The 26,616-nt window shown below is 40.8% G+C and overlaps 1 protein-coding gene and 1 long non-coding RNA gene across 6 annotated transcripts in view; one reads left to right on the top strand and one right to left on the bottom strand.

Moving 5' to 3' along the window:
• The window catches only part of RUNX2 (RUNX family transcription factor 2), a 220,738-nt gene that overhangs the window by 115,662 nt on the left and 78,460 nt on the right, over positions 1-26,616 (bottom strand). For 4 of the 5 annotated variants that reach the window (XM_050788257.1, XM_050788256.1, XM_050788259.1 and 1 more), the window contains 2 exons: positions 12,535-12,896; positions 3,553-3,709 (listed from right to left, as the gene is read on the bottom strand). In XM_050788257.1, coding sequence (XP_050644214.1) covers positions 3,553-3,709; positions 12,535-12,896 — 519 coding nt within the window. Of the gene's footprint in view, positions 1-3,552; positions 3,710-12,534; positions 12,913-26,616 lie in introns of those variants that run through there. The other variant, XM_050788260.1, reaches the window with a different exon arrangement.
• On the top strand, positions 13,497-14,418 carry LOC126953014 (uncharacterized). Its single transcript, XR_007725106.1, has 2 exons — positions 13,497-13,649; positions 13,835-14,418. It is a non-coding gene; the product is annotated as an uncharacterized LOC126953014 (long non-coding RNA).

Raw genomic sequence — 26,616 nt, 5'->3', positions numbered from 1 at the left:
CTGGTGAAACCCTGTCTCTACTAAAAATACAAAAATAAGCTGGGCGTGTTGGCACACGCCTGTAATCCCAGCTACTCGAGAGGCTGAGGTACGAGAATCGCTTGATCTCAGGAGGCAGAGGTTATAGTGAGCCAAGATGGTGCCACTGCACTCCAGCCTGGGCGGCAAGAGTGAGACTCCATCTCAAAAAAGAAAAAGAAGAAAAAAGAAAAGAGATTGTCCATAAATTTATTTAAACCGGTTTTAGTAATAGTTCTACTTTAGACCTTTACAATTTACTTAGGATATTAAAAGTCATCTGTGATTCCCCTAAATTCAGGGCGATGCCTCATGTAGGAACAAAAGCCAAATATAAAATTCACCCTTCAAGTATAAAGCATTTAAATGTTCAGAGTAGAATCAGTTCTGTATTAAAACAAAACAAAACAAAAAAAAACTGCTTTTAAAAAGAGATGGGTTTGGGGGAGGAAACAAGTAGTTAAGTGTAACTATGATCTTCCAAAATCAAACCCTAAGGATCAAGATGTAATTAACAACTACAGCAAAAGTGAATGAGGCTCCTTCTACTTCTTATTGCCCCTTCAGAAGAAATATGTATGCAATGTTGAAGAAACTTTCAGAAATTACCAACCAATTTAGTAATTGGTTCTTCACCCTATAATAATAATGTACTTCTTAAGTCAAATGTTTATGTAGGCATTCATGATTTCCTTAAATTAATTTTTTTTCAAAATCTCCTTTTTTTTATCACTTTCCATAAGTGATAAAATGCAGGCTCTTGTTTTAAAATGCAGGCTCTCAAATAGGGAGCTAGCAGTCAGTAGATAACTAAATGTGCCATCCATGGCTTCCTCAGGAAAAAGAAAGCATACCAAAAAAATTTTAAGAACCAAAATCATTTTAAACACTTCTCTTTAAAATATTAAGGATAAAATAAAGGAAAAAAGATGAAAAACCATAAGCCACTCCTAATTTAATGCAAGTTCCACTGATGCTCTACTTTTATTCTAGCACTTTCAAAAGTTGTGGTCCTAAGATGACCCATAAAGTCAAAGTCAGTAGTGACATGACTCCTTTATAATCTAAGATTGTTTTTCAATTTCTGAGAGTTTATGTTTCTACCAGTGGAAAGAAAAAAAAAGTGTAATATTTGAGGAACTTGGTGTTTTTTTATAACACTACTGAAAATAGAAATATTTAAAGCTGGGAAAGAAAATACAATGGTAGCAGCATGTTGATCCAGACTTAATAACTTAAGAGAAATGTAGAAGTGTGAAAATCAAAGAGGAAGCTGGAAGAGTCTGTTATAAAGCAGGTCAGGTACAAAGGCAGGTTAAAGGGTTTCCTGCCACTGAAAAACTAACCCATTTTTTTTTTTCAGAGTGTGATCTGTTATCAGTGTTCTCTGTCCTTTTTTTCCTCTTCATCTCAGCTTGATATTACTGTTTCCTTTCATATAATGTTAATGCAGTGATATAAAGATCTATTATTAGTGATAAATCAATTTTTCTTTCTCTCTCCACCCACTCCCCCTACCCCCCATCTAAGTCTTGAAGACAAGTCTGGACCAATTTCTCCATCCTGCCTCTGGCAGCAGACTGTAGCATTTCAGATCCTCCACCAAGTCCCGGCTGCTTCAAAGGAAAAATCCTACTTTCTTCAGTTAAGATCATAAGAAATATAGGGGGAGGGGGTCAGCTCTGTTTGGACATAATTACACTTCATCAAAAGAAGCTTTCTTCATCTTCCATGCGTGAAAAGTCTGCAAGCAGTTAAGTCTGTCTTTTTTTTTAAATATAAAAATTGCTATTTGGGAAACCAGCCAAAACTCAGAAAGCCAATATAGTAAAACAGTGCACACCCTTTGTTTCTCTTTGAAGTTTCTTAAATAAATATGTTGAGGGTTTACAAAGTACACTATCACTTTGCCATAGTTTCTACTTAAATTGATCAGAAAAAAGTTATGTAGCATCTATATAACACAAAAGTAAGATAAATGAAAACACTAACTTGAAACTGTAAGGTAAAATTAAGCATGGCACCCAATCCTTTAAAAACTAAAATTGATTACTCTAGTTAAAAACAAAGTATTATTACATAAGAAGAAAGATGCAATTCAGAGCATACAGGTAAATCATCATGTTCACATTTTTCTTGATTCTTACTAGAAAAAAAAAGACAAACTTTAATTGCATAGTGGACCTACATAAGTAAATGAGAAAAAGGAAGAATGAATACACACACACATGCTCCAAACCTAATCAATCAGTAGTGATATAGGATGTGTCTTTTTTCCTCTTTTAATGAAAGTGAACTAAACGTGATGCAGAGATAACCCCCTTAGTTTTGATTCTACCAGAGGCTGTGAGCCTCATTTTATTTCAAACAACCTGTCAGTGACAGTATCTCATTAGCATGAATCATTTTTTTTTTTAAGTTAAAAAGTACAACTTCTTGGCCCTGTTCCTAGAAAGTAAACTAAAACTACTCATCGGAAACAGCCTTGCTTGAATTTCCCTTATCAAGTTTTTACAATGGTAATAATTTGACATCTGATCCAAACTAAAGAGCAATTATTAGACATGGTTTAAAAAGTGGTGCTTCTCATTTCCTAGTCAAACCTGGGTTGCAATGATTCCATAAGGCTTTATTTCACCTCAGCCCTAAAGTGGTCTATTTTCTTTCTTCTTATCAAAATACTTAAAATGGAAATATTAGATTCAGTTAAGTAAATAAATAAGCATAATGCTTCTAATAGGTGAGTAACCAGTAAAAGTCTTTCGGTAGAATAAGTAAATAAAAGCCAAAATATTGGTCTCCTTAAAGACTTTTTTAAAAAAAATTAACCTCATTTATCAAACAGTTACAAAAACCCTAAAAGGGATAATTTTCTATTTAAGGATTTCTAATTTTTGAATGTGGATTCAGATGGTGGGAATCCTTACGTAGTATGTAACTATTAATATTAGAGTACTAATCATTCATCTGTCTAGGCAACTTTACATAGTCATTCTAACATAAGTAATACATTATTCACTTATTCAAATGAAAAGCCTTATGTTAAAAAAAGATTTTTAATAAATTCTTATTATGAAAGTAAATTAAATCATATAGAGGTAACCTGTGATAAGTGAAGAGCATTATGCCAGCTGTCCTTGCAACTTAGACCAAAATTGATATTATCAGGAAATTGATCCAACATATCCATTTTTCTTTCCCCTTTACCATTCAATTTACTCAGTTATTTGACTCCTCATAATTCAGAAGTTGATCCTCCAACTGTTCTTTTCTCTACCTTATATACTCACACCCAGTGAAATTAGGAGCTAGTTTTTCTGAAAACATTGTTTGAATTTTCAATATCATAAAATAAATGAAAAAGGCCTGAGTACTCAGAAAAACACTCAGCTTCATCTGGATGTATTTAAATCAAATCTTCAGTAATTCTATTCAGAAAAAGAAGGTGCTGATTTGTATACAGACTAGTATACATTTCATCAAAGGAGCCTAATGTGCTTATTCCATTATCAGTATCAAAAGTCAGAGACCTACCTCGTCCACTCCGGCCCACAAATCTCAGATCGTTGAACCTTGCTACTTGGTTTTTCATAACAGCAGAGGCATTCCGGAGCTCAGCAGAATAATTTTCATCGTTACCCGCCATGACAGTAACCACAGTCCCATCTGGTACCTCTCCAAGTGCTACCACCTACATAAAACAGGAAACACAGCAGCAATAATGGCACATCAGAAAGGCTTACAAACAGAATATATTCTCATTGCAAATGATGTGTCTTATCAGGACTTAGTGTTCTAGTCCAGTCCAGTAATGGCCGACAGGAATGAAGCATCTGTGTATGGGTTGTGATGCCACTTCAAACAGACCAATGTTTCAGGGCCCACCCATTTCAAAGGCAGGCAAAAACGTCCTTCATTTGTTGTTGGATTCTTCACAGGAAATATGTACATTTTTATTAAATCCCCATGTTAAGTTGTCCATAGGAATTATGCCACAGAAGGAAGGAGGATGCCCCGTCTGCAGATTGCATCATACAGATCCAGGCACCACCTGTCTGCAGGCTTCCTCTCAGGGAGAGCCCTGAGGTGTGGTCTTAGCCCATCACAGTCTAAAAAAATATCAAGTCTAGTCAACTCTATGGGAGAAGATTTTTAAGTGAAACCCTGGGGCTCCTGACTACATAGAGCCTAGATATGGTGTGGTCTATGTTTTATCTCCTTACTTTGGGCTAGTACTTCAGCTTTTAATAACAGTATAATTACTGAAAACCCACTCTGCAGTGGGATCCAGTGGGATATCCAAAGTCATCATGAAACTGAAGATGAAAATAACTGATGATAAATAAAAAAATATATGTATACCCTTAGCCTCATTTCTATTATGTCTTGTCCCATCTGCCATCCTGGCATGACATACTTGACTACTTAATCGTCAACAGTCAATCTGAAGCAAATTAACTCAATCAAGAAAAGATTAATTATTCTTGATTAATCCATCTTTGGAAATAACCAACATTTTCTCTGCTCCAAGACTAGAGATCACACTTTAACCTGGGTCAGCTAACTTGCAAATGTGTGCCTCTATTAACACAGAGCCCGGTAAGGGGATGCTGGTGCAGATCCTTCACTGTCATATATGAAACATACTCCTCCTAATCCACTGCCAAGATCCTGCCCCTTGGTAACAATCCCTTGTCTCAATGAACTTCCAGGACTCTATATTCAGATTATTTCCATGTCTTCCTCATTCCATTTCCAGATGCCCTCATAGTAATTCAGCAATGACCCCAGCTAAAGTAGCCCACAACTCTCTGACAATAACACCCCTGTGTGCTTGCCTGTCTGGTAAATATCCCACTTATCTCTTTCTACTTCTAGTGCTACTCCCTCCTTTGTCAAGATTTCCATAAGATAAACCTAAGCATTTAATTCCATTGTTCCCAATACAATTGGCATATTAAAGTAGATTTCTTATAGTGTGATAATATACACTATACCTACATCTTAGGGCTGAATTTCCTACAACACCCCTTCACTATGTCCTCTCCTCCAGCCAGGAAAACAGTCAAACAAAAAACTTGTCAATATTTTTGTCACCCTTCCTTTTCTCTTAGGCTGTTTCTCAGTTCCATTCCTTCTATTCAGTACTGTGTTATTCAGCTCAAAATCAATAAAGCCTTCCTTAAATTACAGGCCAACTTTCCCCAGCATCCCACTGTACTCAAGTGATCTTCATTTCAATGTATATATATTAATATTAATGGTCTATGACTACTTTAAATACACCAGCCCAAAGCTGAGGGACTCGCTCCTAGGAGTCCAGATTATATGAGTTTGGAAACTACACGAGAGAAGGGCCTCTATCTCATCTGTCTTGTTCACCACTTATCTACCTGCTCCCAAAAGTGTCCAGCACATGGTAAATGTTTGATTAATTTTTTTTTTTTTTGAGATGGAGTCTCACTCTATCACCCAGGTTAGAGTACAGTGGCATGATCTTGGCTCACTGCAACCTCCACCTCCCAAGTTCAAGTGATTCTCCTGCCTCAGCCTCCTGAGTAGCTGGGATTACAGGCATGCACCACCACACCCGGCTTATTTTTGTATGTTTAGTAGAGAAGGGGTTTCACCATGTTGGCCAGGCTGGTCTTGAACCCCTGACCTCAGGTGATCCGCCCGCCTCAGCCTCCCAAAGTACTGGGATTACAAGCGTGAGCCACTGAACCCAGCCAGATAAATATTTTTGAAATAAATGAAAGAGCTCCATAAAAAGCCCCACTTCGCAGAGACAGAAGTCTGTGGGGCTACCCGCTAAAACTCTGAGAGGGTCAGTTAATGATGAGTCAGCATCCCTTGCTAACAGCAATGTGCCCTTGCTCCCAGCTCATTTTCTGATATTGTTTTCATCCCAGAGGAGAGGGAACCATGCTGCCTCCCCTTTCCCTGAAGTCTATAGTTATTCTCAATATGAGAAGTCTCCTGGGTCAAAAGTAAAATCCCTTGAAAACAAGACTTCCTCCCTGCATTCTTCAACTCGTACCTCAAGCGGTTACCGAATACAGGTAATGCTGTACTCCTGGTGGAGGCAATGTGCTTTTCAAATTTTCAAATTCACCATGCCAAAAATGTGAACATTTGAAAATACTGCAATAATTGACTACATTTGCCAGGATTCATCTGAATGTTTGACATTTTGTACACTCAGCATATTGTATTTTAACACCTGCTGTGTGGCTTTCTATGTCAAAGTAAATATGGACCCAGTAAGCATATTAATAAAGGCAGGAGAAAAGTTGTACTGTTTAGAAGAGAATGAATATACTAAAATCAAGAGGCTCCACTTTTTCCCCACTTCTGCTACATATCTGCTGTGACCTCACACAAGTAACTTCATCTCCAGGAGCCACAGTTTTCCAATATGAATTGGAAAGTCTGCAAAATGTAGAAGATACTATATAAGTATAGAGTGTAATTATAATGATGTGCTTTTTGTAAGATGAGGAGGGTAACACAGTGTTCTGTTCCAAATCTGCTGTCTGTTAAACATAGGCTTTTACTTATAAGCATCCTTAAAGGGTTCAACTGAATATGTACTTCCTCTCTTCATGTTCTGAGATGTTCTTTGGTGTTGTTGAGAGATACAGGATGACTGCTGGTAGATTTCACTCAAGTCTGGCTACATTTCCGAAAAAAAATAAAGCAATCTGCCCCAATATAAAGGTTTTCGAGAGCTCTGGGACATTATTATTTTACTGCATATTTTTAACGTAATGGATTTTTTTTTAGTTAGAAGAAATGGAAAATTGATTCAATATGGGAAAATATGAAAGAAAAGATCCCTAAGAGTGAAATACATAAATCCATTTTACTGTGCTTAAGCAGCATAATAATGACCATATTCAATATTGATGTGTTTTACATATCACATTTTACAAAACAAATAAATAATCACAAGCTGTGTGAGCCTTCTATGAGGCTTAGAGCAAGGCCTGAAAAAAAATTGCTAATGCAATGTAGTGACAATCTTTCCTGTTAAGGCTGAACTCTAGTTTAATGGCTAAATATATTGAGTTTTTTCTGCTATTCACTCTACCAAATCAGATTGCCCGATGTTTTTCTGAGGGGGAAAAAAGGCTGGGAGTTGAGGGAAGTACTGTATTTGACTTTATATCAATCAGAAGTATAATTATATGTTTGAGAGGTTTTTTTTCTTTAAGTAGATCTCTGAAGCTAAAAAGTTTCCCTTGGAGATTCTCAACTGTGTTTATCTAAAAGAAAACCAAAAGAATCAAGAAATTTTTACACATTTCATCTGTACCAAAACCAAGCAATGGAAAAACATTTGAAGGGGTAAAGCACAGTCAAAACTAAGTCAAAACTCGCTCTTTAACTAGTTAGGAATAAGCACAAATTAAAATTTGCTTCCATTCTACCCAACACAAAAGTACTGCTCTGCAAAGAATAATTTGTGATGAAATCTTAACAAGTACATTTCTAGGTGTTTTTAAAATATAAAATCTACAAATTCAAGAAACTTCATGAGAAAAAGAGAAGTAATTTTCTGTCCTGACATTTCAGAATAGAGAAAGACGTTCCTTTATTTAGCGCACCTCACCATAACTAGCATTTAAATCACATGGTATGTGGCTTGCACAAAATAAAGTAAAAGGATATTTAACTGTAGTAATGCTATTGAAATGTTGTATGAGACTCCTTATGACTAAATCTGTGAATCACTAAAAGAAGAGGAACGGATAATTAACTCAAACCCTTAAAACAGTTTCTCATCTTTTTATATAGAAATTAAAATTTCCCAGGACATTTTCATGGACAGAAATCTAGTCCTAACTAATCCATTACTCTTATAGGCCAACATAATTTGGGACATTGTACTTGTGGTATAATAAATATAATTATTTTTCAAGATAAAATCTGATCAAATCTTTCTTTGCAATAAAAGAGGAGTCTAATTGCAAAAAGCAAAAATGTTATTCCTATCGTAATTATTTAAAGATAACTTCAAATACAGTATCAAAACATTTCAACAAATACTACAGTTAATTTTTTGAATTTATCCTAGAACTTAGGAAAAGCCCATTGAATTCTAGAGAAAAAACACAATATATCATTTCATAATTTTAAAAATATATATGTCAAAGAGAAATTTTGATAAAAATTATTTCAATTTAAAGCAGAAATTTGTGGGCCATGTATCATGGTGGTTTAGATCATTTAACAATAGATATTCTGGAATTTTGAAAGGATACAAGCAATAATGCCAAAGAGGAAAAAAGAATGAAAGATATCTACCATACCTATTTTCAATTATTTAATGGAAGTTTTCTTAAAAATTTTATAAGTATTTATTTTCCACCTGAAATTCTTTGTTCCAACTGCCTTACTTGGAAGTTGTATATATTCAGTCCCAAAATATTTAAGTTTAAATAAGTTTTCTTGAATTCAAAGGCATAACACAAAAATGTGTGTCTTCATACAACTTGAAATCTATTGTGATTTACATAATTTTGCATAATAATTTATATTAAGGTTAATAAGATTTAACAGGCTTAATAACCTATTTCCCTTGTTTAGATACAATGAGATTCAAAAACTATAAACATAAAATCTGATCATTAAGTATGTAAGAAAAATACTACTCTCTGGTATCAAGTATTTATTAGTTGCATATTTGTTTTCGAAGACAGAAAAATGGTTAGTGATGCCGAAAAATTATTTTCAAACAGAAATTGCTCCGTCATTTTGAAACCCCTCCTTTTGACAAGCACTGAAAGGTATTATTAAAGATACAGAATTAACTATGAGTGCTAGATTATGTATCTAAAAATGTGTTTTCTTTCTTTAACACTGCCAGAAAAACATATGATACTGATAAATATATATAGTCCAGCGTCCTCTAACTTAAAACAGCAGAATAGGCTTGAACTACTTTTAGTTTTAAAATATACATCTGGACTTAAAATTTCTGCGTAGTGTTTCAGCTTGAAGCTATTTAAGGCAACTAAGTTATGAACCCTGAACACCAGGTTCACAGTGGAAATGCTGACGGACCCCTAACTAAAAGGGTGCTACTGGATGCGAGGTTGACATGCTCTCTCCACAATTACCTGACCATCAGCTAATAAGTTGAATTTGCAAATTACTTCTTTGTCACTAGAATTATCTAGGATAGAAAGGGTCTGGGATCCTCTGATAGTATGCCTTAACTATTTTAAGGTTTCAGTGAGATACACCTGAAAATGTTAAAAATATTTATTTCCGTTTCCTTGACACCTGGGGGGACCGAACATTTCAAAACTGCAGAACTTTGTTAAAAATACAATGTTAATAAACAACTTTATATAAAGTATACTAGTTGTTTTTGCATTTTTACATGTAAAAATAAATAAATTTTATATCATCTCGAAACAAGAGTAGATGAACAACGCTAACACATTCTTAATGAAATAGATTGCCAATATCGTGTTTAAACACTAGTTTAAATTGACATTTCAAAACAGTCTATTGAATTCATTTCTGATTCTCTGCGGTGTCAAGCTCAGTGTGACAGATACAAAATATGGGCTCAATAAATATTGTATTAATTTGAATACCAGACTTCACAACAAATAAGTTGTGTGTGTGTGTGTGTGTGTGTGTGTGTTTAAACCCATTTACCTATCTGCTATCTACCTGACAACCACTATAATTTATTTTTTACATAGCTCTAAATATCATGGCCAAATTGCTGTCACCACTTTTAAAACGGATACTTCTTCATATTATTTCTTCATTGCAGATGTATTTGATTATATTGTAAGAGTGTAGAAAGTCTAGTGTTCCAAACATCCACACATTTTTTTTTTCAACCGAGTATTTTCTATACTGCGTAGATCTTAGCTATCACCCACTTTTTGAATTCTGTTTAACACAGGTATGGTAACAGAAAGACATTGACAGTGAGGTTTTAGGTTAACTCAATTCATTATTCAATTGATATCAATTAAAATATCTGTTTTAATATGGTCTTGTTACCTATGGTCTGTATCCTGCTTAAGATAACAAAAATGTACTCTGTAATTAACAAGTTGATTAATAACAAATAACAAAATTCATTTTCAAAATAATTTTTAAAGGGTGGTAGTGAAAAATCTTAGATGACAGCCAAAATATCTGAGACTAGCTCAAGCTAAAGTGCAAAAAGCATCCTTTCCATCCAAAATGCTCATGTTCAAATCAATTTAGTAGCATAAATGCAACAGTTCAAGATAGACCTTAAATATGTTTAGCAGAATGGTATATGGAATATCAAGCATCTAAATGTCTTTAAAAATGTAAGCATCTGTTCTCATATTTTCACATATTCTGATCTACTAATTTGTATTTGTATTTTTTGCTGTTTTCATCCAGGTTTGGGGTTTTGTGGGGCTTTTGGTTTGGGGGATTGAAGGGGCATTGGTGGAAACAAATTTCCATTCTCATATAAGACTAATTTAAAAATTCTGTGCCCTTGGACGATGGACATTGTAAAAGATACATATTGTATGGAAATTTAAATTTATACAATTCACATGTATTCTGAGCTTTTCCTACTTCAAGGAAGCAAACATTAACCTACAAAATGGGTGGTTTATAAAAGGAGAAATGTGACGGTTAAAAAAAAAAATTTCTTGAGCCAACTGCAAAATGAAACTTGCCCCAGAAAGCAACATCCCCTTTCCATAACAATTCATTCTGATTTCTGTTCTGATATAAGACCTAGCGAGATTACCAGCTCTAATTGACCTGGACTCCTCTTTCTTTCCATCCCACCCACACACGGAATCTGAATTGGTGCGTGGGGTGAGAATTATCAACAACTGGGAACTGTCAGTGGCCCGTGGGAGTTTGGCCACCGGGTCCCCAGTGGAGAAACTGGCATGATTCCTCCCCCAACTTTTTTTTTAACCTCCCCCGAGGCCTTGCTTGCCCTGCTCTCCACAGACCTCAGAACCCAGGGGACCAAGGCCCACCTACTCAAGTTCAGAGGTAGAAAGGGCCCAAAGCACCTTTGTGAGAGTGCTCATCTCCACATCTGGCTTACCACCCCCTGCATCCCTGGCGTCTTGCGAGTGTGGACAGCCCGGGAACCCATTTCCCCATCAACCCAGTATGCGCTGGGCCCTGGGGACTCCGCGTCTCCCCCACTGGAGAGGACTGCCCCGGGAAATCCGGATCGAGTTACGGAGACCCATCGGGCTACTGTGAGAGGCTCCAGATCCTAAACCCTCAACCTGTGGAGCACCTGCCTGCGACTCCCGCGGCTGCCACCCGCCCTCAAACTAACGGGCCGGGCAGGCACAAGAGTCCGCGGGGCGCGCAGAGGCCGCTCTCAAGCCTTCGAACTCACTCTGTGCTCAGACCACCGGCAGGAGCCTCTCACCACCTTTCAGAAGCAGGAGGGACCTTTTTTAGATTTAAGTCCTTTAAAAATTATACTAAAGCAAAAATACAAAATTTCACCTCCGTTTTCAAATTGGGCGAACTCAAGTTGTTTCACAGGTTTCCCTCATCCCTCCCTGGCGGGGCGAGGCGCATAGCTCGGTCTCGGCTGGAAGAAGCGGCCTGAGCTCCCGCCCCCTCCCCTGGCCAGCACCTCCCAGCACTCGAGGGTTCAGCGCCCAGGCCCCCTGAACGCCCCCGCTTCGGGGCTCGCGGACGCCCAGGCGGCCCCGCCTTCCTCCCGGTAACGGGATCTGGCGCGGGTCAGCGAACAGAGCAAACGCCCCCGTCCTGACACCCCCTCCTCTGGAGACCCTAGTCTTGTCCGGGACCCTCCCAGGCACGGGTAGTGCAGCCCGCGCGCCTCAGTCAGCACCCCACGCCCAGCCCTGGGCACTAATGCCCGGCGCCGGCACCCAGTGAATCCCGATCCGGGAGCCCGGGAGGGACCAGGACCGCTGAACTCTGCGGGTCAGGGAAGGGGACGCCGAGACCTAAGGAGGGGCTTTTGGCTGGGAGGGAAGCGGGTGGGAGCGCGCGGAGCCCCAAAGAGAGGCGACGCGGGCAGCCTGCAATGAGGCCAGGCCGGGATGACCAAGGAGGAGGAAGCGGGAGCCCCGGGGGACAGTGTCGGGGATCCTCGCCCCCGGGAAAGGGGCGGGGTGGAGCAAGTCCGCTCGCAGTGCAAGAGTGGGCACCTTGGGGATCCTGGGGGAAAGGGAGACGGAGCGAAGGAGTGGGTGAGAACCGAGGCCGGGCAGGAGGCAAGAGGAGTGATGAACGGGTCAGGGGGACGAGGGCTGAAGTCGGGGTGGCAGCGGGCACAGGTGGGAGAAGGAGGGATTTGCGCGGAGGGACTGAGCCTCGAGCCCGCCAGGGCATCCGGAGGGAGAGGCCCAGCCGGGGGTTTCTGGGGTTAGAGCCGCCAAGGCAGGAGGTCTTGGAGAACGTCCGGGGCCCAGCCCCGTGGGCAGGAAGACACCGGCGGGCAGGTTCCGCGGCTCCGGGCCGGGGGCGGGGGGCGGTGTAGACTCTTACCTTGAAGGCCACGGGCAGGGTCTTGTTGCAGCGCCAGTGCGAGGGCAGTACCGAGCACAGGAAGTTGGGGCTGTCGGTGCGGACGAGTTCGGCCGGGTGGTCGGCGATGATCTCCACCATGGTGCGGTTGTCGTGTGGCGGCCGCAACCGGGGCACTGCAGCTGCCGCCGCCGCCGCCGCCGCCGCCGCCGCCGCCGCCGCCTCCTGCTGCTGCTGCTGTTGCTGCTGCTGCTGCTGCTGCTGTTGCTGCTGCTGCTGCTGTTGCTGCTGCTGTTGCGCAGCCACCACCGGGCTCACGTCGCTCATTTTGCCGGGCTGCAGGCTGCTGGAGGGGGGGCTGAAGCGCCGGCTGGTGCTCGGATCTACGGGAATACGCATCACAACAGCCACAAGTTAGCGAAGTGGCCGGGGGAGGGGGAGGAGGGTGGAAATGAGGGGCAAGGAGGAAATTGGGGGGGTGAAGGCGAGACGGGGGGAAAGAGGATGAAGGTGATGGGGCTGAGGAGGTGAGAAATCAAGTTTGATGAGGCCGACTGCCGGGCGGAGTCTGATGGGCCAAGAGAGTCTGGCGATGCGGCGCAGACGGGCTGGCCGGTAGGGAGACCCGGGAGGCGCAGATCTTTGCCGGAGCCTTTGGAACACCCGGGGTGGCAGCTGCGAACGGGCGCGGGAGTGTGTTTGGCCCGGGGAGGCGGGGGACTTGAGTTTGCAGCTTGGAGTGGGGTCCCTTGGGGCACCGCGTCCTGGGTGCGCTGGCGCCCCCTCCCAGTTCGAGTCCGGTGGTGAAGCGGTGTGGGTTCAGCAGTCCAGCCCCGGGGCCGGCATTGCCGCGCTCTGCCCGCCACCGCCGTGCCGCGCCGCGCCGCGCGCTGCTACCCAGCTGCAGGCGGCCGCGCCTCCGCCCTCCCGCGCCGCCGCCTCCGCGGCGGCCGCCGCTCCCCCCGCGCCGGCTGCAAGCTGAGATTCCTCCCGCGGCGGCTGCCAGCCCGGCTCCCCGGCTAGGCTCCTTCCTTTCCCTTCTTTTCTTCTCGCCCTCTCTCCGCCACCTCCTTGCATCTACTCCCTCCTACAATTTGCAAAGCTCCCCTGTCTCTCGCGCTTCAAGGTGCCAAGAGGTAAGTCGTGGGCAGCGGATCTCGGGGCAACGGATCTCGAGCCTGCGAATCGCAGCCGCTGCCGCCGCCAGCCGGCCGCGAGAAGGAGCCCCCCGCGCGCCTTGTGCAGCTTCCGAAGCCGAAAGGCGGCCCTAGTCTAGGGGCAGTCTCGCCTGGTCGCGTCCTCTTGTTCTCCCCACCCCTAGGACAAGGAACCCCCTCTTTGTCGGAAGAGATTGAAGCCGAGACACCAGAGAGCCCCCGGCTGATCTGACTGTCGCTATTTTTCGTTGTAACTTCAGGAGAGGAGGAAGGAAAATTCTTGAGCGTCTGTGCTGACTTCTCAGCACTCTTCACCCTCCCACCTCCACCCCCCACCTCTGTCTGAGCGACTCCCAGGGGAAAAAGATTTTGCAGGGTTTGGGTGTTTTTTGTTTTAATGACACAAAACAATGAGGGGGGTGGGGGGAGAACTAGTCAAAGTAGTTTTTAGGAACTCAAGTGCATAGCTGGACATTTCTTTTTTCTTATATATTCAATCTTGTCATTCCTAGAGAACAAGAATGAGGTTTTTTTTTGTTGTTGTTGGTTTGTTTTTGTTTTAAGGACTGAAAAACTGTCAGCTTGGTGATTAAAATAGTTGCAAAACCTTTGCTGGGGAAAAGCACCAGCCTTTTTCCATGAATTTAAATCTTTTATTAAGTCTATCCTACATCTAAGACTAAGTTTCGTGTCTGTCTTCCCCAACGCTCACGGGAAAAAATTAAAATACGAACTAAAAAATTCAAAATGCTTCCGTGGCTGTTTATTTATGTATTTATTTCCTAGTGTGGGTTTAAAAAGCGACTTTGGATCCCCCAAAAAGTTGCGGTCGAGAGGATGAAGGAGCGCGGAAAAAAAGCGGCACTTTTTACCTAAAATGTGGTTTTTGGAGGCTGGGATTTCTAATGATTAGGTTTTTGTGGTTTATATAGACACGACTTTGGCTAAGGCGATCATTACGCTGATGAGAGTCAGAGCACGTGGGTGTCTACGACCAGCCTCAAACTCTGAGCCTTCAAAACAAATAAAACAATGTGCTGCGCCCGCAGAAGCCGGGAAATCCGCTTGAGGCTATTACACCCCAAGAAGGGGGCACAGGGCCGTTTTACCCTCGGCGTTGTGTACTACTACGTTTCTTGCTTATTACCAAACTCTTTAAAGCCTTCCAAAGCTTGAAAACGTGTTTGCGAAAAAAATCTTCAGTTGCCAAAGTTTCAAAGATTTCTAGTGGAGTAGCTGACACAGTAACAAGTGAGTTTATGAAATAAATGAAGAATTAGAATGCCTCCTCCTCGAAGTATTAAGGAAGAAAGATGGTTGGGTCATCTCTCCCTCCCATCTTATTTAAAGCAATTCACATACCCATTACTGGGTGTTTTTATTGCTCAGTGCAAACGCCTCCCTCACCCTCATAGCGACCTGCCACGACTCTCCCTGTCTGGTTTTAAAGCTTTGCTCTCACTCGCTGAGCCCACGCCCGGGTCTGCGCCCTAGAAGGGGCCTGGAAGGGCCCTGAGAGCATGAGGGGCACGGAAGATGGGGGCCTGGTGCCAATCGCGGACTCTGGAGCCCTTTCGAGTACAAGATGAGCTTGCGGGGCTGTGGTTATGTGACTCGGTGACCAGGATCGCCCCGCTGAAGAGATGCGCGGGGGACTGAGGGTCTACCAGACCGCAGGAGCAGAGGTGGGGGTGCGGGGTAGCCAGGTGTGCGCTCTTGCGGGGGTAAGAATGGAGTTCAGGGGATACTGCTCTATCCTTCCTGTTTGGGGCTTTATTTTTATCTGCCCTTCCTCCATGCACTGCTCCACGCCTCCCTAGTCGGTCTTTCCCTTTCCCACGTTTCTCTCCACGTTTCTGCCTCTTCCCCAAATCCCTCCACAGGCACGAACCCCGCGCTGCTCCACTCCCGCCCCCACGGCCGCCTGCCACTGCCACCCTCGGTGACTCCGAGAAGCGATTCTGCGCCACCCGCTATGACACCTGGTCCCCAACCTACTCTTCGCGCCCGGCCTACTGGCCTCCCAGCCAGTGCGCCGCCAGGATGCGAAAACCCATTTAGCCAGACCGGACCAACTGGAAGCGCAGCCAGGAGCTGAGCTGGCTCCCGCGCGTGCGATTTTTAATTATCTTTTCGGTCACAGGGGAGAGCTCTAACCCCGGGCACCGCCGCGTCCCCTGCGTGCACAGGTCTCTCGAGTCCCACAGGCGGCCGATCCGGGAAGGGAAGCCAGGCTTTCCCCTCAAAAGAGAGAGACAGCATCCATTGCTGTCCTACCTTACACATCCACTCACGTGCACTCGGACACACATTCTTGCACGTCCACACGCAGACACACATAAATAGACACGCACTCACACATAAATACACATGCACTCACACTCATAGCTTTTTTTCCTGCCTTTTTTTTTTTCTTTTTAGGGGGCTAGTTATGCTTTGGGCATGTTGTGCGACTGTCTAACAGAGATCCCTGGCTCATTTTTTGTTTTTAAATCTGTGGGGGCTGCAAAGAGGGGGAAGCAGTTATGGGAATTGATTATTTCTGTGGTAAAAGTGAGATCAAAATTCCATAACTACCATGGTGGGTGATATGCCACCTTTTCTGGGATTGTCCTCCTCCCAGGAAGTTCATAGAACAGAGAACTCCTGGAACTTTGAAGACAATAAGAAACAATTCATATTTCAAATATGGACCACCAGAGGGGCTTTCCAAATAAAAAATTCTAGAATGAATTTAAGAAGTTACCTTGGGGACTTTTCCTCCTTTTTTCTCCATCGCTGTTTTGTCCTTTGTTTTATTTGGTGGATAGCAAACTATGCAGGCCTCAGTGGTTGGGGATTTTAAGGGCAATTTAATTAATAGTGAGATTATTTATTTTAATTAATCATATCCAGTAACTCAGCTTTATAGCCTTTCTCGGTATCCTTCCTCCATTTCACATTTCAGTGGAACTAATATAAGCAGCTCTTGGAAGTTACTAGTCTTGGATCTCTTAAAATATTCTACAGTTATTTATAATGTGGAAATGTAATTTTCCACTGAATACCCTAACAACGTTTCAGGTATCTGGCACAGTGGGTTTTCAGTCTCCTTTCAAAAACATCCTTTTGCTGAACATTCACACTTTCGACTGGAACTGACTGAGCCTGAAGCTGATGATGTCTTGGCTCTGAGCGTTGTACTTAAAGAAAGAAAACATTTTTACAGACCCCTAAACCAAACCTCTCCTGTTAATAGTAGGCACATAGGAAAACCATGAGGTTTTACATGTGTATTTTGTGCTATAGTTTGCTTGATGTCATCTTTGGGTTTAGATTTTCTACATCAAAATGTTCAGAACAAATCACCCGCCCTATTCCTCTTCAGAAATATTCATCTTTTCAGTTGTATGTGATGACACTAAAAAGTAAACATTTTTTTTTTCTGAAAATGTGGTAACTCTGGAAGATACAAACGTAATCACACCCACCACCACCTACCATGTACTTTAACATTTAACATAACTGTTTAGTAACAACACCTGACAATTCTGACTTTCCAGACAAAGAAAATGAGATGTGAAGCAGTCGGGTTATTTATCCAGTCAAAAAACTGACTGAGAACAGAACCGATACTCCTGTTATCCTAGTTTCCTGTTCTAACCCCCATACATTATTTTATATATACTTGTTATGATGAAAAGTAGAATAAGTCCCTGTAAATTTTTAAAATATTTTTTAATGGACCAGCTAATAAAGTGGGACAACCAATGGAAAATTATGGGCATACTGATGATCCCTAAAGTTTTGAATGTGTCATATGGGAAAACTGTACAAACAGAACCATCTTTAGAGAGTTTTCATTTGGACTGTGATTGAGAGAAGGTTACTCAGCCCTTGAAGAAGCAGCATTGCCACTAGACCAGGAGTCGTCATACTACAACCCATGGGACAAATTTGGCCTAATGCCTGCTTTTGTATAATTCTCAAAGATGTTTTTTGCATTTTTAAATAGTTGAAAAATTAAAAGAATAATATTCATAATACATGAAAATGATATGCAATGAAAATTTCAGTGTCTACAAATAAAGTTTTATTGGAATATACTTATGGTCAGTCATTTATGTATTATCTATAGCTACCTTCACCTAAAGCAGAAGAATTGGGTAGTTGTGACAAAGACTGTATGAGTCACAAGGCCTAAAATATCTACTGACTTTTTACAGAAAAGTTTGCCAATCCTTGCCCTAAAGTGAAAGGGATGCAAGACCCTGGAGGAGTGAGCTAGCAGAAAAGAGTAGATATTTTATAAAGATACTGGAGTGGGTGTGCATGAGGCTCAGATTAGTTTTCTAAAAGTGAGCAATGTAACATTTAACTTATTCTTTTCTGCATAAATTATTAGATTAATATTTTTCACTTAATAATTTTAGAGGTGCCAAAACAGAAAGAAAAGAATGAGGAATGAGTACATTTGCACAGGCTCCTTAAGAACAATTTTCTTACACATCTCCATATGTCAGCATTTTCCATTGTCCTTAAAACATAGTGGGAACACATTAACTGCATAGATGAAGAAGAATGAAGAAACTCTCATGTAGTCTGAACATAAGAAGTAGGTAAGGCTTTAGTAGGTTTATTCCAATTGTGTTGCACATGGTTACACAAGAAACTCAATGAGCTTACCAAGAATTTTCTAGTATACAATATATTCATAAGACCTATATACACTTTTAAGACAGTTAGCTTAGTAACGTAAGTGATCCCAAAGCTTTTTGACATATTTTTTCCATTTTACTTTTTATACCGTTTAATACTGTCTGATTTGTTTTAAGCTCAGTAAATTTTTCCCATTGTCAATGGACCTATAATAATTTGCATGGCTGTAACAAGAGATGAAATTTTTGTAGTGGAGGACTTAGCATCATAAACCTTTCCTTGTTGTTTTAGTTAGCATTCCCAAGGGCCATATTCAGGCACTTACAAGAGAGTACAGCGTTGTCATAAAAAGGCTGACACTTGCCATATGACCTTTCAGAACCACATTCATGGAGTATCTGTCTAATTACTCTTCAGGCATGGTACTGACTAAAGAGGTATATATTTTGTTTGACTAAAGTACCAACTTACTAAACGACACCCTAGTTACCTGAAGAGACCAATGTAATTTCTTAAAAGGGTCTAATTCATTACCCAGGAGTCAGAGAAAACTAATTTTCTCAAATCGGCCCTCTGGTATTTTGGTGTTGACAATTGTCCTATGAAAGTAGCAGTGATCTTTGAGCAGCAGTGGAATGTTATATATAAAAGTTTACAGAGGTCTGTGATGAAACTTCTAAGAACACCCTAAAATTAAAGATTTCCTGTGGTAATTCAACCATTCGTTACCCAGCTGCTCACATATTGCCTTTAAGGCACCAAGGAAGGTGCTATCCTATTCTAATCCCACTGCCCAAGGTTCCAAAGTTTCACTTTAGGCATTAGGGCAATGATCTCAATTATTTGTCCCCTCCCTACACCCTGCCATCAAAGTGAAAAATGTAAATCATAATACTCTCAGTTCATCTAGTAAAGTACCAAAAAATTCAACATTTGCACAGTGTAGGAAATTTGAATTACAAACTAGCAAAGTAAGAAAAAATAGAACAGAAAAAAAAAAAAAGAATAGTAAGAGTTCAATTTGGTTCTATTAGCTGCAATCTTAGGGGATGCCAGATATTATAAGTCACCATTCTAAGTTTTTTGCTACTCTGGATTTCATACTCAGAAACTCTTCCTTCAGTGCTTTATCCCATGCTTTTCTAAAGTAGACTTTTCTCAGAGAAAACAATTTCTTCTTCCCATCTAGTCATAATCAATTTCTAAAAGCAATGACTCATCTTTTCTGACTTTAGATGATTCTCCTGAATCATCTTAGTTATTGGCAGGATCTTTTCCTGACTCACATTCCTATTAGTGATTATCTTTCTTCCAAATCATTTTTCTTCCCTAGGTGTGCCACTTATCAGTTTATTGTCTCACAGCTCCAAATTCACCTTTTTTACCTGCTCTGTGAAAATAAATCTGGATCCATTAAATATTTCTCTTTATCAGTTGGCAATCATGTTTTGTCAGTGGGGGTGTTAGAAAGACATTGCAGGAGGAAAGGGTTTTGCTTCCTGGTTCCCTTGTGCTTACACAGCAGGTTTCTGCAGTGCAGGACATACAGATTTCCCAGCTCCTGGCTCCTGAAGTGCATACATACCCACATCTTCTCCAAGGCCCAGCTACTGCAGTAAAGCTGGCTTTTCCAGTGCCAGGCTCCTGAAGCACAGGTAGCCAGCAGTTTCCCCCAGCATGCTCCCCTCCTGGGCTGTTTGTAGAGGTGTGGCTCTGGTGAGACAACTCCATGTGAGCAGTTTTCCTCGGCACCCTAGAGAGCAGATCTGCAGCAAGCTCTACTAGCACAACTTCTCTGCCACCCAGTGAGCCAAGGCTGTGCAGGGTCTGGATTCAGCCTTGGTTGAGAATAGGGGAGGACTCTTACTTGGTTGCTGTATTTCAGCCCTGAGGGTACTAGATGCTGTTATTCCTGTATTCTTTAGAGTTATCTTTACTTATTCCTAGCCAATTCCTTGTTTCTCCAATCCTCTGGTATAGTCAATAATTCTTTACGTTAAACTTTTCTTATTCCAATTACTGTATGGTTTCTCTGTCCTCACTGGACTTAGACTGATATGCTAAGGTTTCCATTTTCTGATCCCCAAGACATGCTTATTCATAGTGGTTTCCATTTTGGATCACTCCACTGGGGTCATTATAAGATGAGAATTTCCAACATCACATCACATCTATTAAATGATTTTTCTCTTCCTAATTATAAGCCTACAATTAGAAGACATATATTTTAAAGAGAAAAAGATGTAGACAGAGATATGGATATTTTAAAGCACAGGCTAAAATTGGTCAATGTTTCTTCCCAGAGTTGTCCTGACATCTTCCATGAAATCCTATGATCTTATGTCCATACTGCAATTAAAATACACACAAACAAAATCCTGTGCAAAAATTCCAGAGCTGCCTTATCACTAGATCTGGTTGAAAAAAAAAAAAAAAAACCCCAGGATCAGGGAAGGTGGAGAGTATCTTACAAAAATCAGAAAAGCAAAATGCTACCACCAAGGAAAGACAGGGAGCAGGGCTAGATGATTGCTGCCTTATTGCAGTTGAAGTTAGAGACTGGGTAGTGCTACGACTCTATGATAAAATAAAATTGGGAAAACGCTGTATTAAACAAAATAAACAGACTTCATATTGCCAATTTTATCCCAGCTTTTAATATGCTACATGCATTCTGAATCTCTACTAGAAGGACTTAAAATACAACATTTACAAACTTATTTAATGATTGCTTCTAAAAGGAATTTAAAGGCCTTTGAAGTATTTTTAGAAAATACTGAGCTAAATCAAAGTGGAAAAAAAAAAGTGTTGGAACATTAAAAGGGCCATCCTGTCTAGAAGGCAATATTGTAATGTAGTGGAGAAGTGAAGTTGGCTCGGCTGCTTGTAGCCAAGCCAAAGAGGGCCTTGGTACCATGATTCCCACCTTTGGGCACATTTATAAGAGGGAGAATATTAATGTTGCTTCTAGAAGCCACAATCTTGATCTTTTCCTCGCTGTTACAACCCATTACCTTCCTTGATCTAAACAGGAGAGTTGAATGGAAGTTTCTCTGGGCATGACTCTTCACTCCTCTTGAGTCCTCATTAAGGTGAAGCAGAAGAGTTATGCAGGTGTGGGAGTGGATCCCCTCATTATTTAATACTTTGATATTTTGTGTATCAGGCATTTATTTGTATTCAATTTCATTTTTCAGAATATTCCATTAAAATCATATCTTGAATACTAGGGTTTGTTTGGAACCCCCTTAAGTTTTGCCCCTAAGGCTAGCTAGGGTCTCCATCATCTCATCTCATCCTGGCCCAGCCCTAGGTCTGTGGGTGTTGAGAACTTACCAAGTGAGTTCAGGCCTCCTTGCTTCATTATGAGCATCTTTATTTTTTTAATATGTTACTAAACATAAGTACGAATTGCAATCATTGCATATTCTTCCAAAAAAGAATGTATCTTTTAGGCCGAGCTCGATGGCTCATGCCTGTAATCCCAGTATTCTGGGAGGCCGAGGTGGGCGGATCACAAGGGCAGAAATTTGAGACCAGCCTGACCAACATGATGAAACCCCATCTCTACTAAAACTACAAAAAATTATCTGGGTGTGGTAGCATGCACCTGTAATTCCAGCTACTCAGAAGGCTAAGGCAGGAGAATCACTTGAATTCGGGAGACAAAGGTTGCAGTAAGCCAAGATCATGCCACTGCACTCCAGCCTGGGCAACGGATTGAGACTCTGTCTCAAAAAATAAAAAAATAAATAAATAAAAATGTATCTTTTAACTTTCTGTACCTACTTGAAGTATTGATAGCAGATATAACAGAATTTTGACCTTCACCATGTAAGGGTGATTATGTGTGTGTGTGTGTCCTGTGCTTACCTGGTTATCACTCTTTAACAACAAAAATATGGATTGTCTGCTTACTACTATGTAATTTTAAAGAAGTAGACGTTCCTGTTTTGTTGTTTCTGTCTGTTTTAGGACTGACTGTCTTTGATTTTATTTAAATACATTGCAAACACATTACACTTGGGGCTTGTTATCTTTCATTCCCATATGTGTGTCCTTGATGTTAAATTAATTAGATTCCCCTTTAGTAAATAAAATAGATTCCATTATCAAATCTTCACAAGAGTTTAAAAGAGGCAGTTCCCACCAGGCCTGGTGGCTCACGCCTATAATCCCAGCACTTTGGGAGGCCAAGGTGGGCGGATCACTTGAGGCCAGGAGTTTGAGACCAGCCTGGCCAACATGGTGAAACCCCGTCTCTACTTAAAATAAAATACAAAAATCAGCCGGGTGTAGTGGCACACACCTGTAGTCCCAGCTACTCAGGGAGGCTGAGGCAGGAGAATCACTTGAACCTGGGAGGCAGAGGTTGCAGTAAGCCGAGATTGTGCCACTGCACTACAGCCTGGGTGACAGAGCGAGATGCCGTCTCAGAAATAAATAAATAAATAAATAAATAAATAAATAAATAACAATAAAAGGGGCAGTTCCCACCAGTGCCACTATGAAAGTAAACTTTTACCAGAGTGAAAAAAAAAAAAGTAGGGAAAAAAACAGTTTTTTAAAAAAAGCTTATTTGGCCAGTATTCTTTCCTTTGTCAATACAGTTCTTTTTCTCTGAATTCACATCTTTGCCCAGAGAATATATTTATTTCTGCTTCCTAAGTGAAACTTCTTTCTATAGTTTTTGATGACTAGGTTTGAGTCTTAATCATGACATGTTGATTATCTGGCTTTTTGAAGTAGAGATTTTTCACACGGCTCAAAATCAACACCCTTACTTCTCATATGCACAAAAGAATCTTAGCAAGTCTTTTTTGTGTGTGTGGTTTTGTTTTTTGTTTTTTATTTTTTATTTTTCGAGACAGGGTCCCTCTCTGTCACCCAGGCTGGAGTGTACCGGCATGATCATAACTCACTGTAGCCTCAAACTCTCAGTCTCAGGTAATCCTCCTACCTCAGCCTCCCAAGTAGCTGGACCTACAGGCATGAGCTACCATGCCCTGCTAATTTTTTTGTTTTTGTTTTTGTATTGTATTTTTTGTAGATACTGGGCTTCAGCATGAGGCCCAGGCTGGTCTCAAATTCCTGGCCTCAAGTGATTCTCTGGCCTTGGCCTCCCAAAGTGCTGGGGTTTCAGGCGTGAGCCATTGTGCTTAGCCTCAGCAAGTTTTAATTTGGATTTTTACCTCAACATTTAGACCAGATTTATATGTACATAGATAATCAACAAATCTAAAATGCTATTGAGTGACATTATTCTTACTATTTTCAAGTAAGATATCCTATAGTAAATCACAATGAATGAGATGCTACAGATCTTAAGCTTAATGCTTACTATTCTCTAGGATTGCCGGAAATGTGGGTTGCATCTAGTAGTTTCATTGAATATAGTTTTTTTATTTCTTCTGTTTTTAACTTGCTTCACTGGTGTTTATCCTTACTGAAGAGAATTATTATAGTGTGCCCATAACTATAAACGTGAAAACTGGTTGAAGTGTTACAACTTATTATAATATATATTGTCCTTCATAATTTAATTATGGCTTCTCTGATGTTGGTGGTATTGGTTCATGCAAAAATAAATACCTTATTTTCAAAGGCTTCTCTGAAAAATTTAAACTGCAAAAAATAAAAGAGAATTAACAGAAGTATGATGCATAAGAAGCATAACTCATCTTACATTAGCCTTGATAATTGAAAGCTTTTCCATTTTCAACTTTGTTTTGCTAGCATTTACAAACTCAACCATAAAAATTCCCTCTAGGCAGAGATCTGGCAAAAATATTCCAGTTCAAAGTCAAACTTTCTATAGAATGTCTTTTACTGTCAGTGTTAAAATTACAAAATTGAAAAAAAAAATTGTTGGCAAGTTGCTTTGCACTTGTCACTGAATAAAAGGAGGGAGACTCACATCTAAGCACGTTAAAGTCCAAACAATCCATCAGTCATTTTTATTAGACATATATGCAAAGAAAAATAAATTAGTTTGAATTCATTTACTTCACCCTCAGAATTGTTCTATTATGTGAAAAACCTTTGTGGCCTTGATAATTTTAACACGAGTTACTCAATTTTCTGAACTTCTCAATTGGAGAGTTCTGAACTTGCAATTTGGAGTCATTGAAAGAAAAAAACTTTCAGAAGGTTTATATTGGAATGGAGACTTGGTCTCTTCCCTTTGAATTCTCTTCCAGGAACGGAGCTACAGGACCACATGTAAACTACATTTCTTCTCTGCACATCCTAAAAGAGTGGGTAGACTGAAAAGTGGGAAGTGCACTGGGAGCCTTTTTAACTAACTATAAAACTTAAACAAGGGCTCTAGACTAACATGTCCAATGGTTTCATAGAAATGTCCATCTAAACATTCCATAAACCCTTCAAGGTCAGCATGTCCCATATGCCGAACTAATTGTTTCAGGTGAAAAGAAAGACAAGGGGCAACATGTAGGTTCCCAAGGCTCAGTGCACAGTCCTTCTTTTTTTTCCATCTTGGTTAACAGTATGACTGTACACAGAATTGTGTGCTCCTTAACCGTAGGAACTATGTCCTATCCACAGAAAATCTGGAACCACACTATTGAAGAAGTCTGGAAACACCGTCCCTACTATATTTCATGTATATACCATGTGAATAGTGTCTGTCCCCTGGAGTCATGTTAACATGGTATCCCTACATAGACCCCACAGCCAGCATAAGGTCTAGCATATAGCATGTGATCGATATATATTAGTTGGTGAGTGAATGAATATACCCCCTTAGGCAAAAACTTAGGTATCATGATAGACTAATCTTTTCCCATTATTTTCTACTTCTAGTCTATCACCTGATTCTATTAATGCTACTTCCCGAATATCATTCATATCTATTTTCTTTCCATCTCCATTGCCACTGCCTTAGGTTCAGATTTTTATCATGAACCTCAACTACAATGGACCCCTAACGTGTCTTCCCTGCTGCATTGCGTCAAGGTAGTTTTCCACAAGATGTACATGTACTCCTGCAGGACCTGAAAACTTTCCACAGATGTAGTTTTAAGAGAATCAATTCCCAAATTCTCAAAGTCGTATATACTCCCTCCTAAAAGTGATATGCCTAGGAACTTGCCCATGGTTCCCATTTTCTCCCTTCATATTTCCCTTTTCCTACTTTGCAAAAGCAGGCCACCTTCCCTTACTGTTATGCATTGCCCTTGGGCATAAAAAAATCTCCTGGCCTCCGCGCCACTGCACTCCAGCCTGGGCGACAGAGCGAGACTCCATCTCAAAAAAAATAAAAAATAAAATAAAAATCTCCTGGCCTCCACACAGAGCCTCCATTAATCAAGACACCAAAAGCACCACTTCTTTCAACTCCTTAAGGGATGCATTCCCCCCCCAAAAAAGTTAACTTTCATGTTTAATAATTGTTTATAAAAAAGTATAATGTAGTTATGTTCTTTCATCAATTATATGCCATGACAATAATAATATTATAATAAGTCAAACCAGAAGAAGTATTTTAACAGTTATAAACTCATCGACCTAGGAAGCTTAACTACTTACTTGCAATTTCAATTTATGTACTTATTTTTCTGCTGAAAAAATAGTGAAGCATGACTAATTGAGACTCTAAAGCAAAAAAAAAAAAAAAAACCATTAAAATATTATTTTGGGCTGGACACAGTGGCCCATGCCTGTAATCCCAGTATTTTGGGAGGCCATGGCAGGAGAATTGCTTGAGGCCAGGAGTTCAAGACCAGCCTGGGCAACGTAGCAAGACCCCTGTCTCTACAAAAAGTCAAAAAAAAAATTAGCTGGGCTTGGTGGCATGTTCCTGTAGTCCCAGCTACTGGGGAGGCTGAGATGGGAGAATTTCTTGAGGCCAGGACTTAAGAGGTTGCAGTGAGTTATGACCACACTACTGCACTCTAGCCTGGTGGACAGAGGGGGGCCCTATCTCAAAACTAACAATAAAAACTATTTTGTGGAAGAAGAATAAGAGTGGGATAAAAATAAACAGTGTAAAATTTCTGACTGAGGAGGATCTTGCTCATGTATTTTTTTAAGTGGATGAAGGTGTCTCACATCACTGTGGTATTTACCCTGCATTACATATATCTGAGGCTGCTTGTAGTGGCTTATCCCTGTATCCCAGCAGTTTGGGAGACCGAGGCAGGTGGATTACCTGAGCTCAGGAGTTCGAGACCAGCCTGGGCAACATGGTGAAACCCTGTCTCTACCAAAAATACAAAAAATTAGCCAGGCATAGTGGTACATCCTGTGGTGCCAGCTACTTGGGAGGCTGAGATAGGAGGATCAC

The sequence above is a fragment of the Macaca thibetana genome, chromosome 4 (genome assembly GCF_024542745.1).
Source record: "Macaca thibetana thibetana isolate TM-01 chromosome 4, ASM2454274v1, whole genome shotgun sequence".
Lineage (NCBI taxonomy): Eukaryota > Metazoa > Chordata > Mammalia > Primates > Cercopithecidae > Macaca > Macaca thibetana.
The sequence above is the reverse complement of the archived record's forward strand: the minus strand, read 5'-3'. Positions and strand labels throughout refer to the sequence as shown.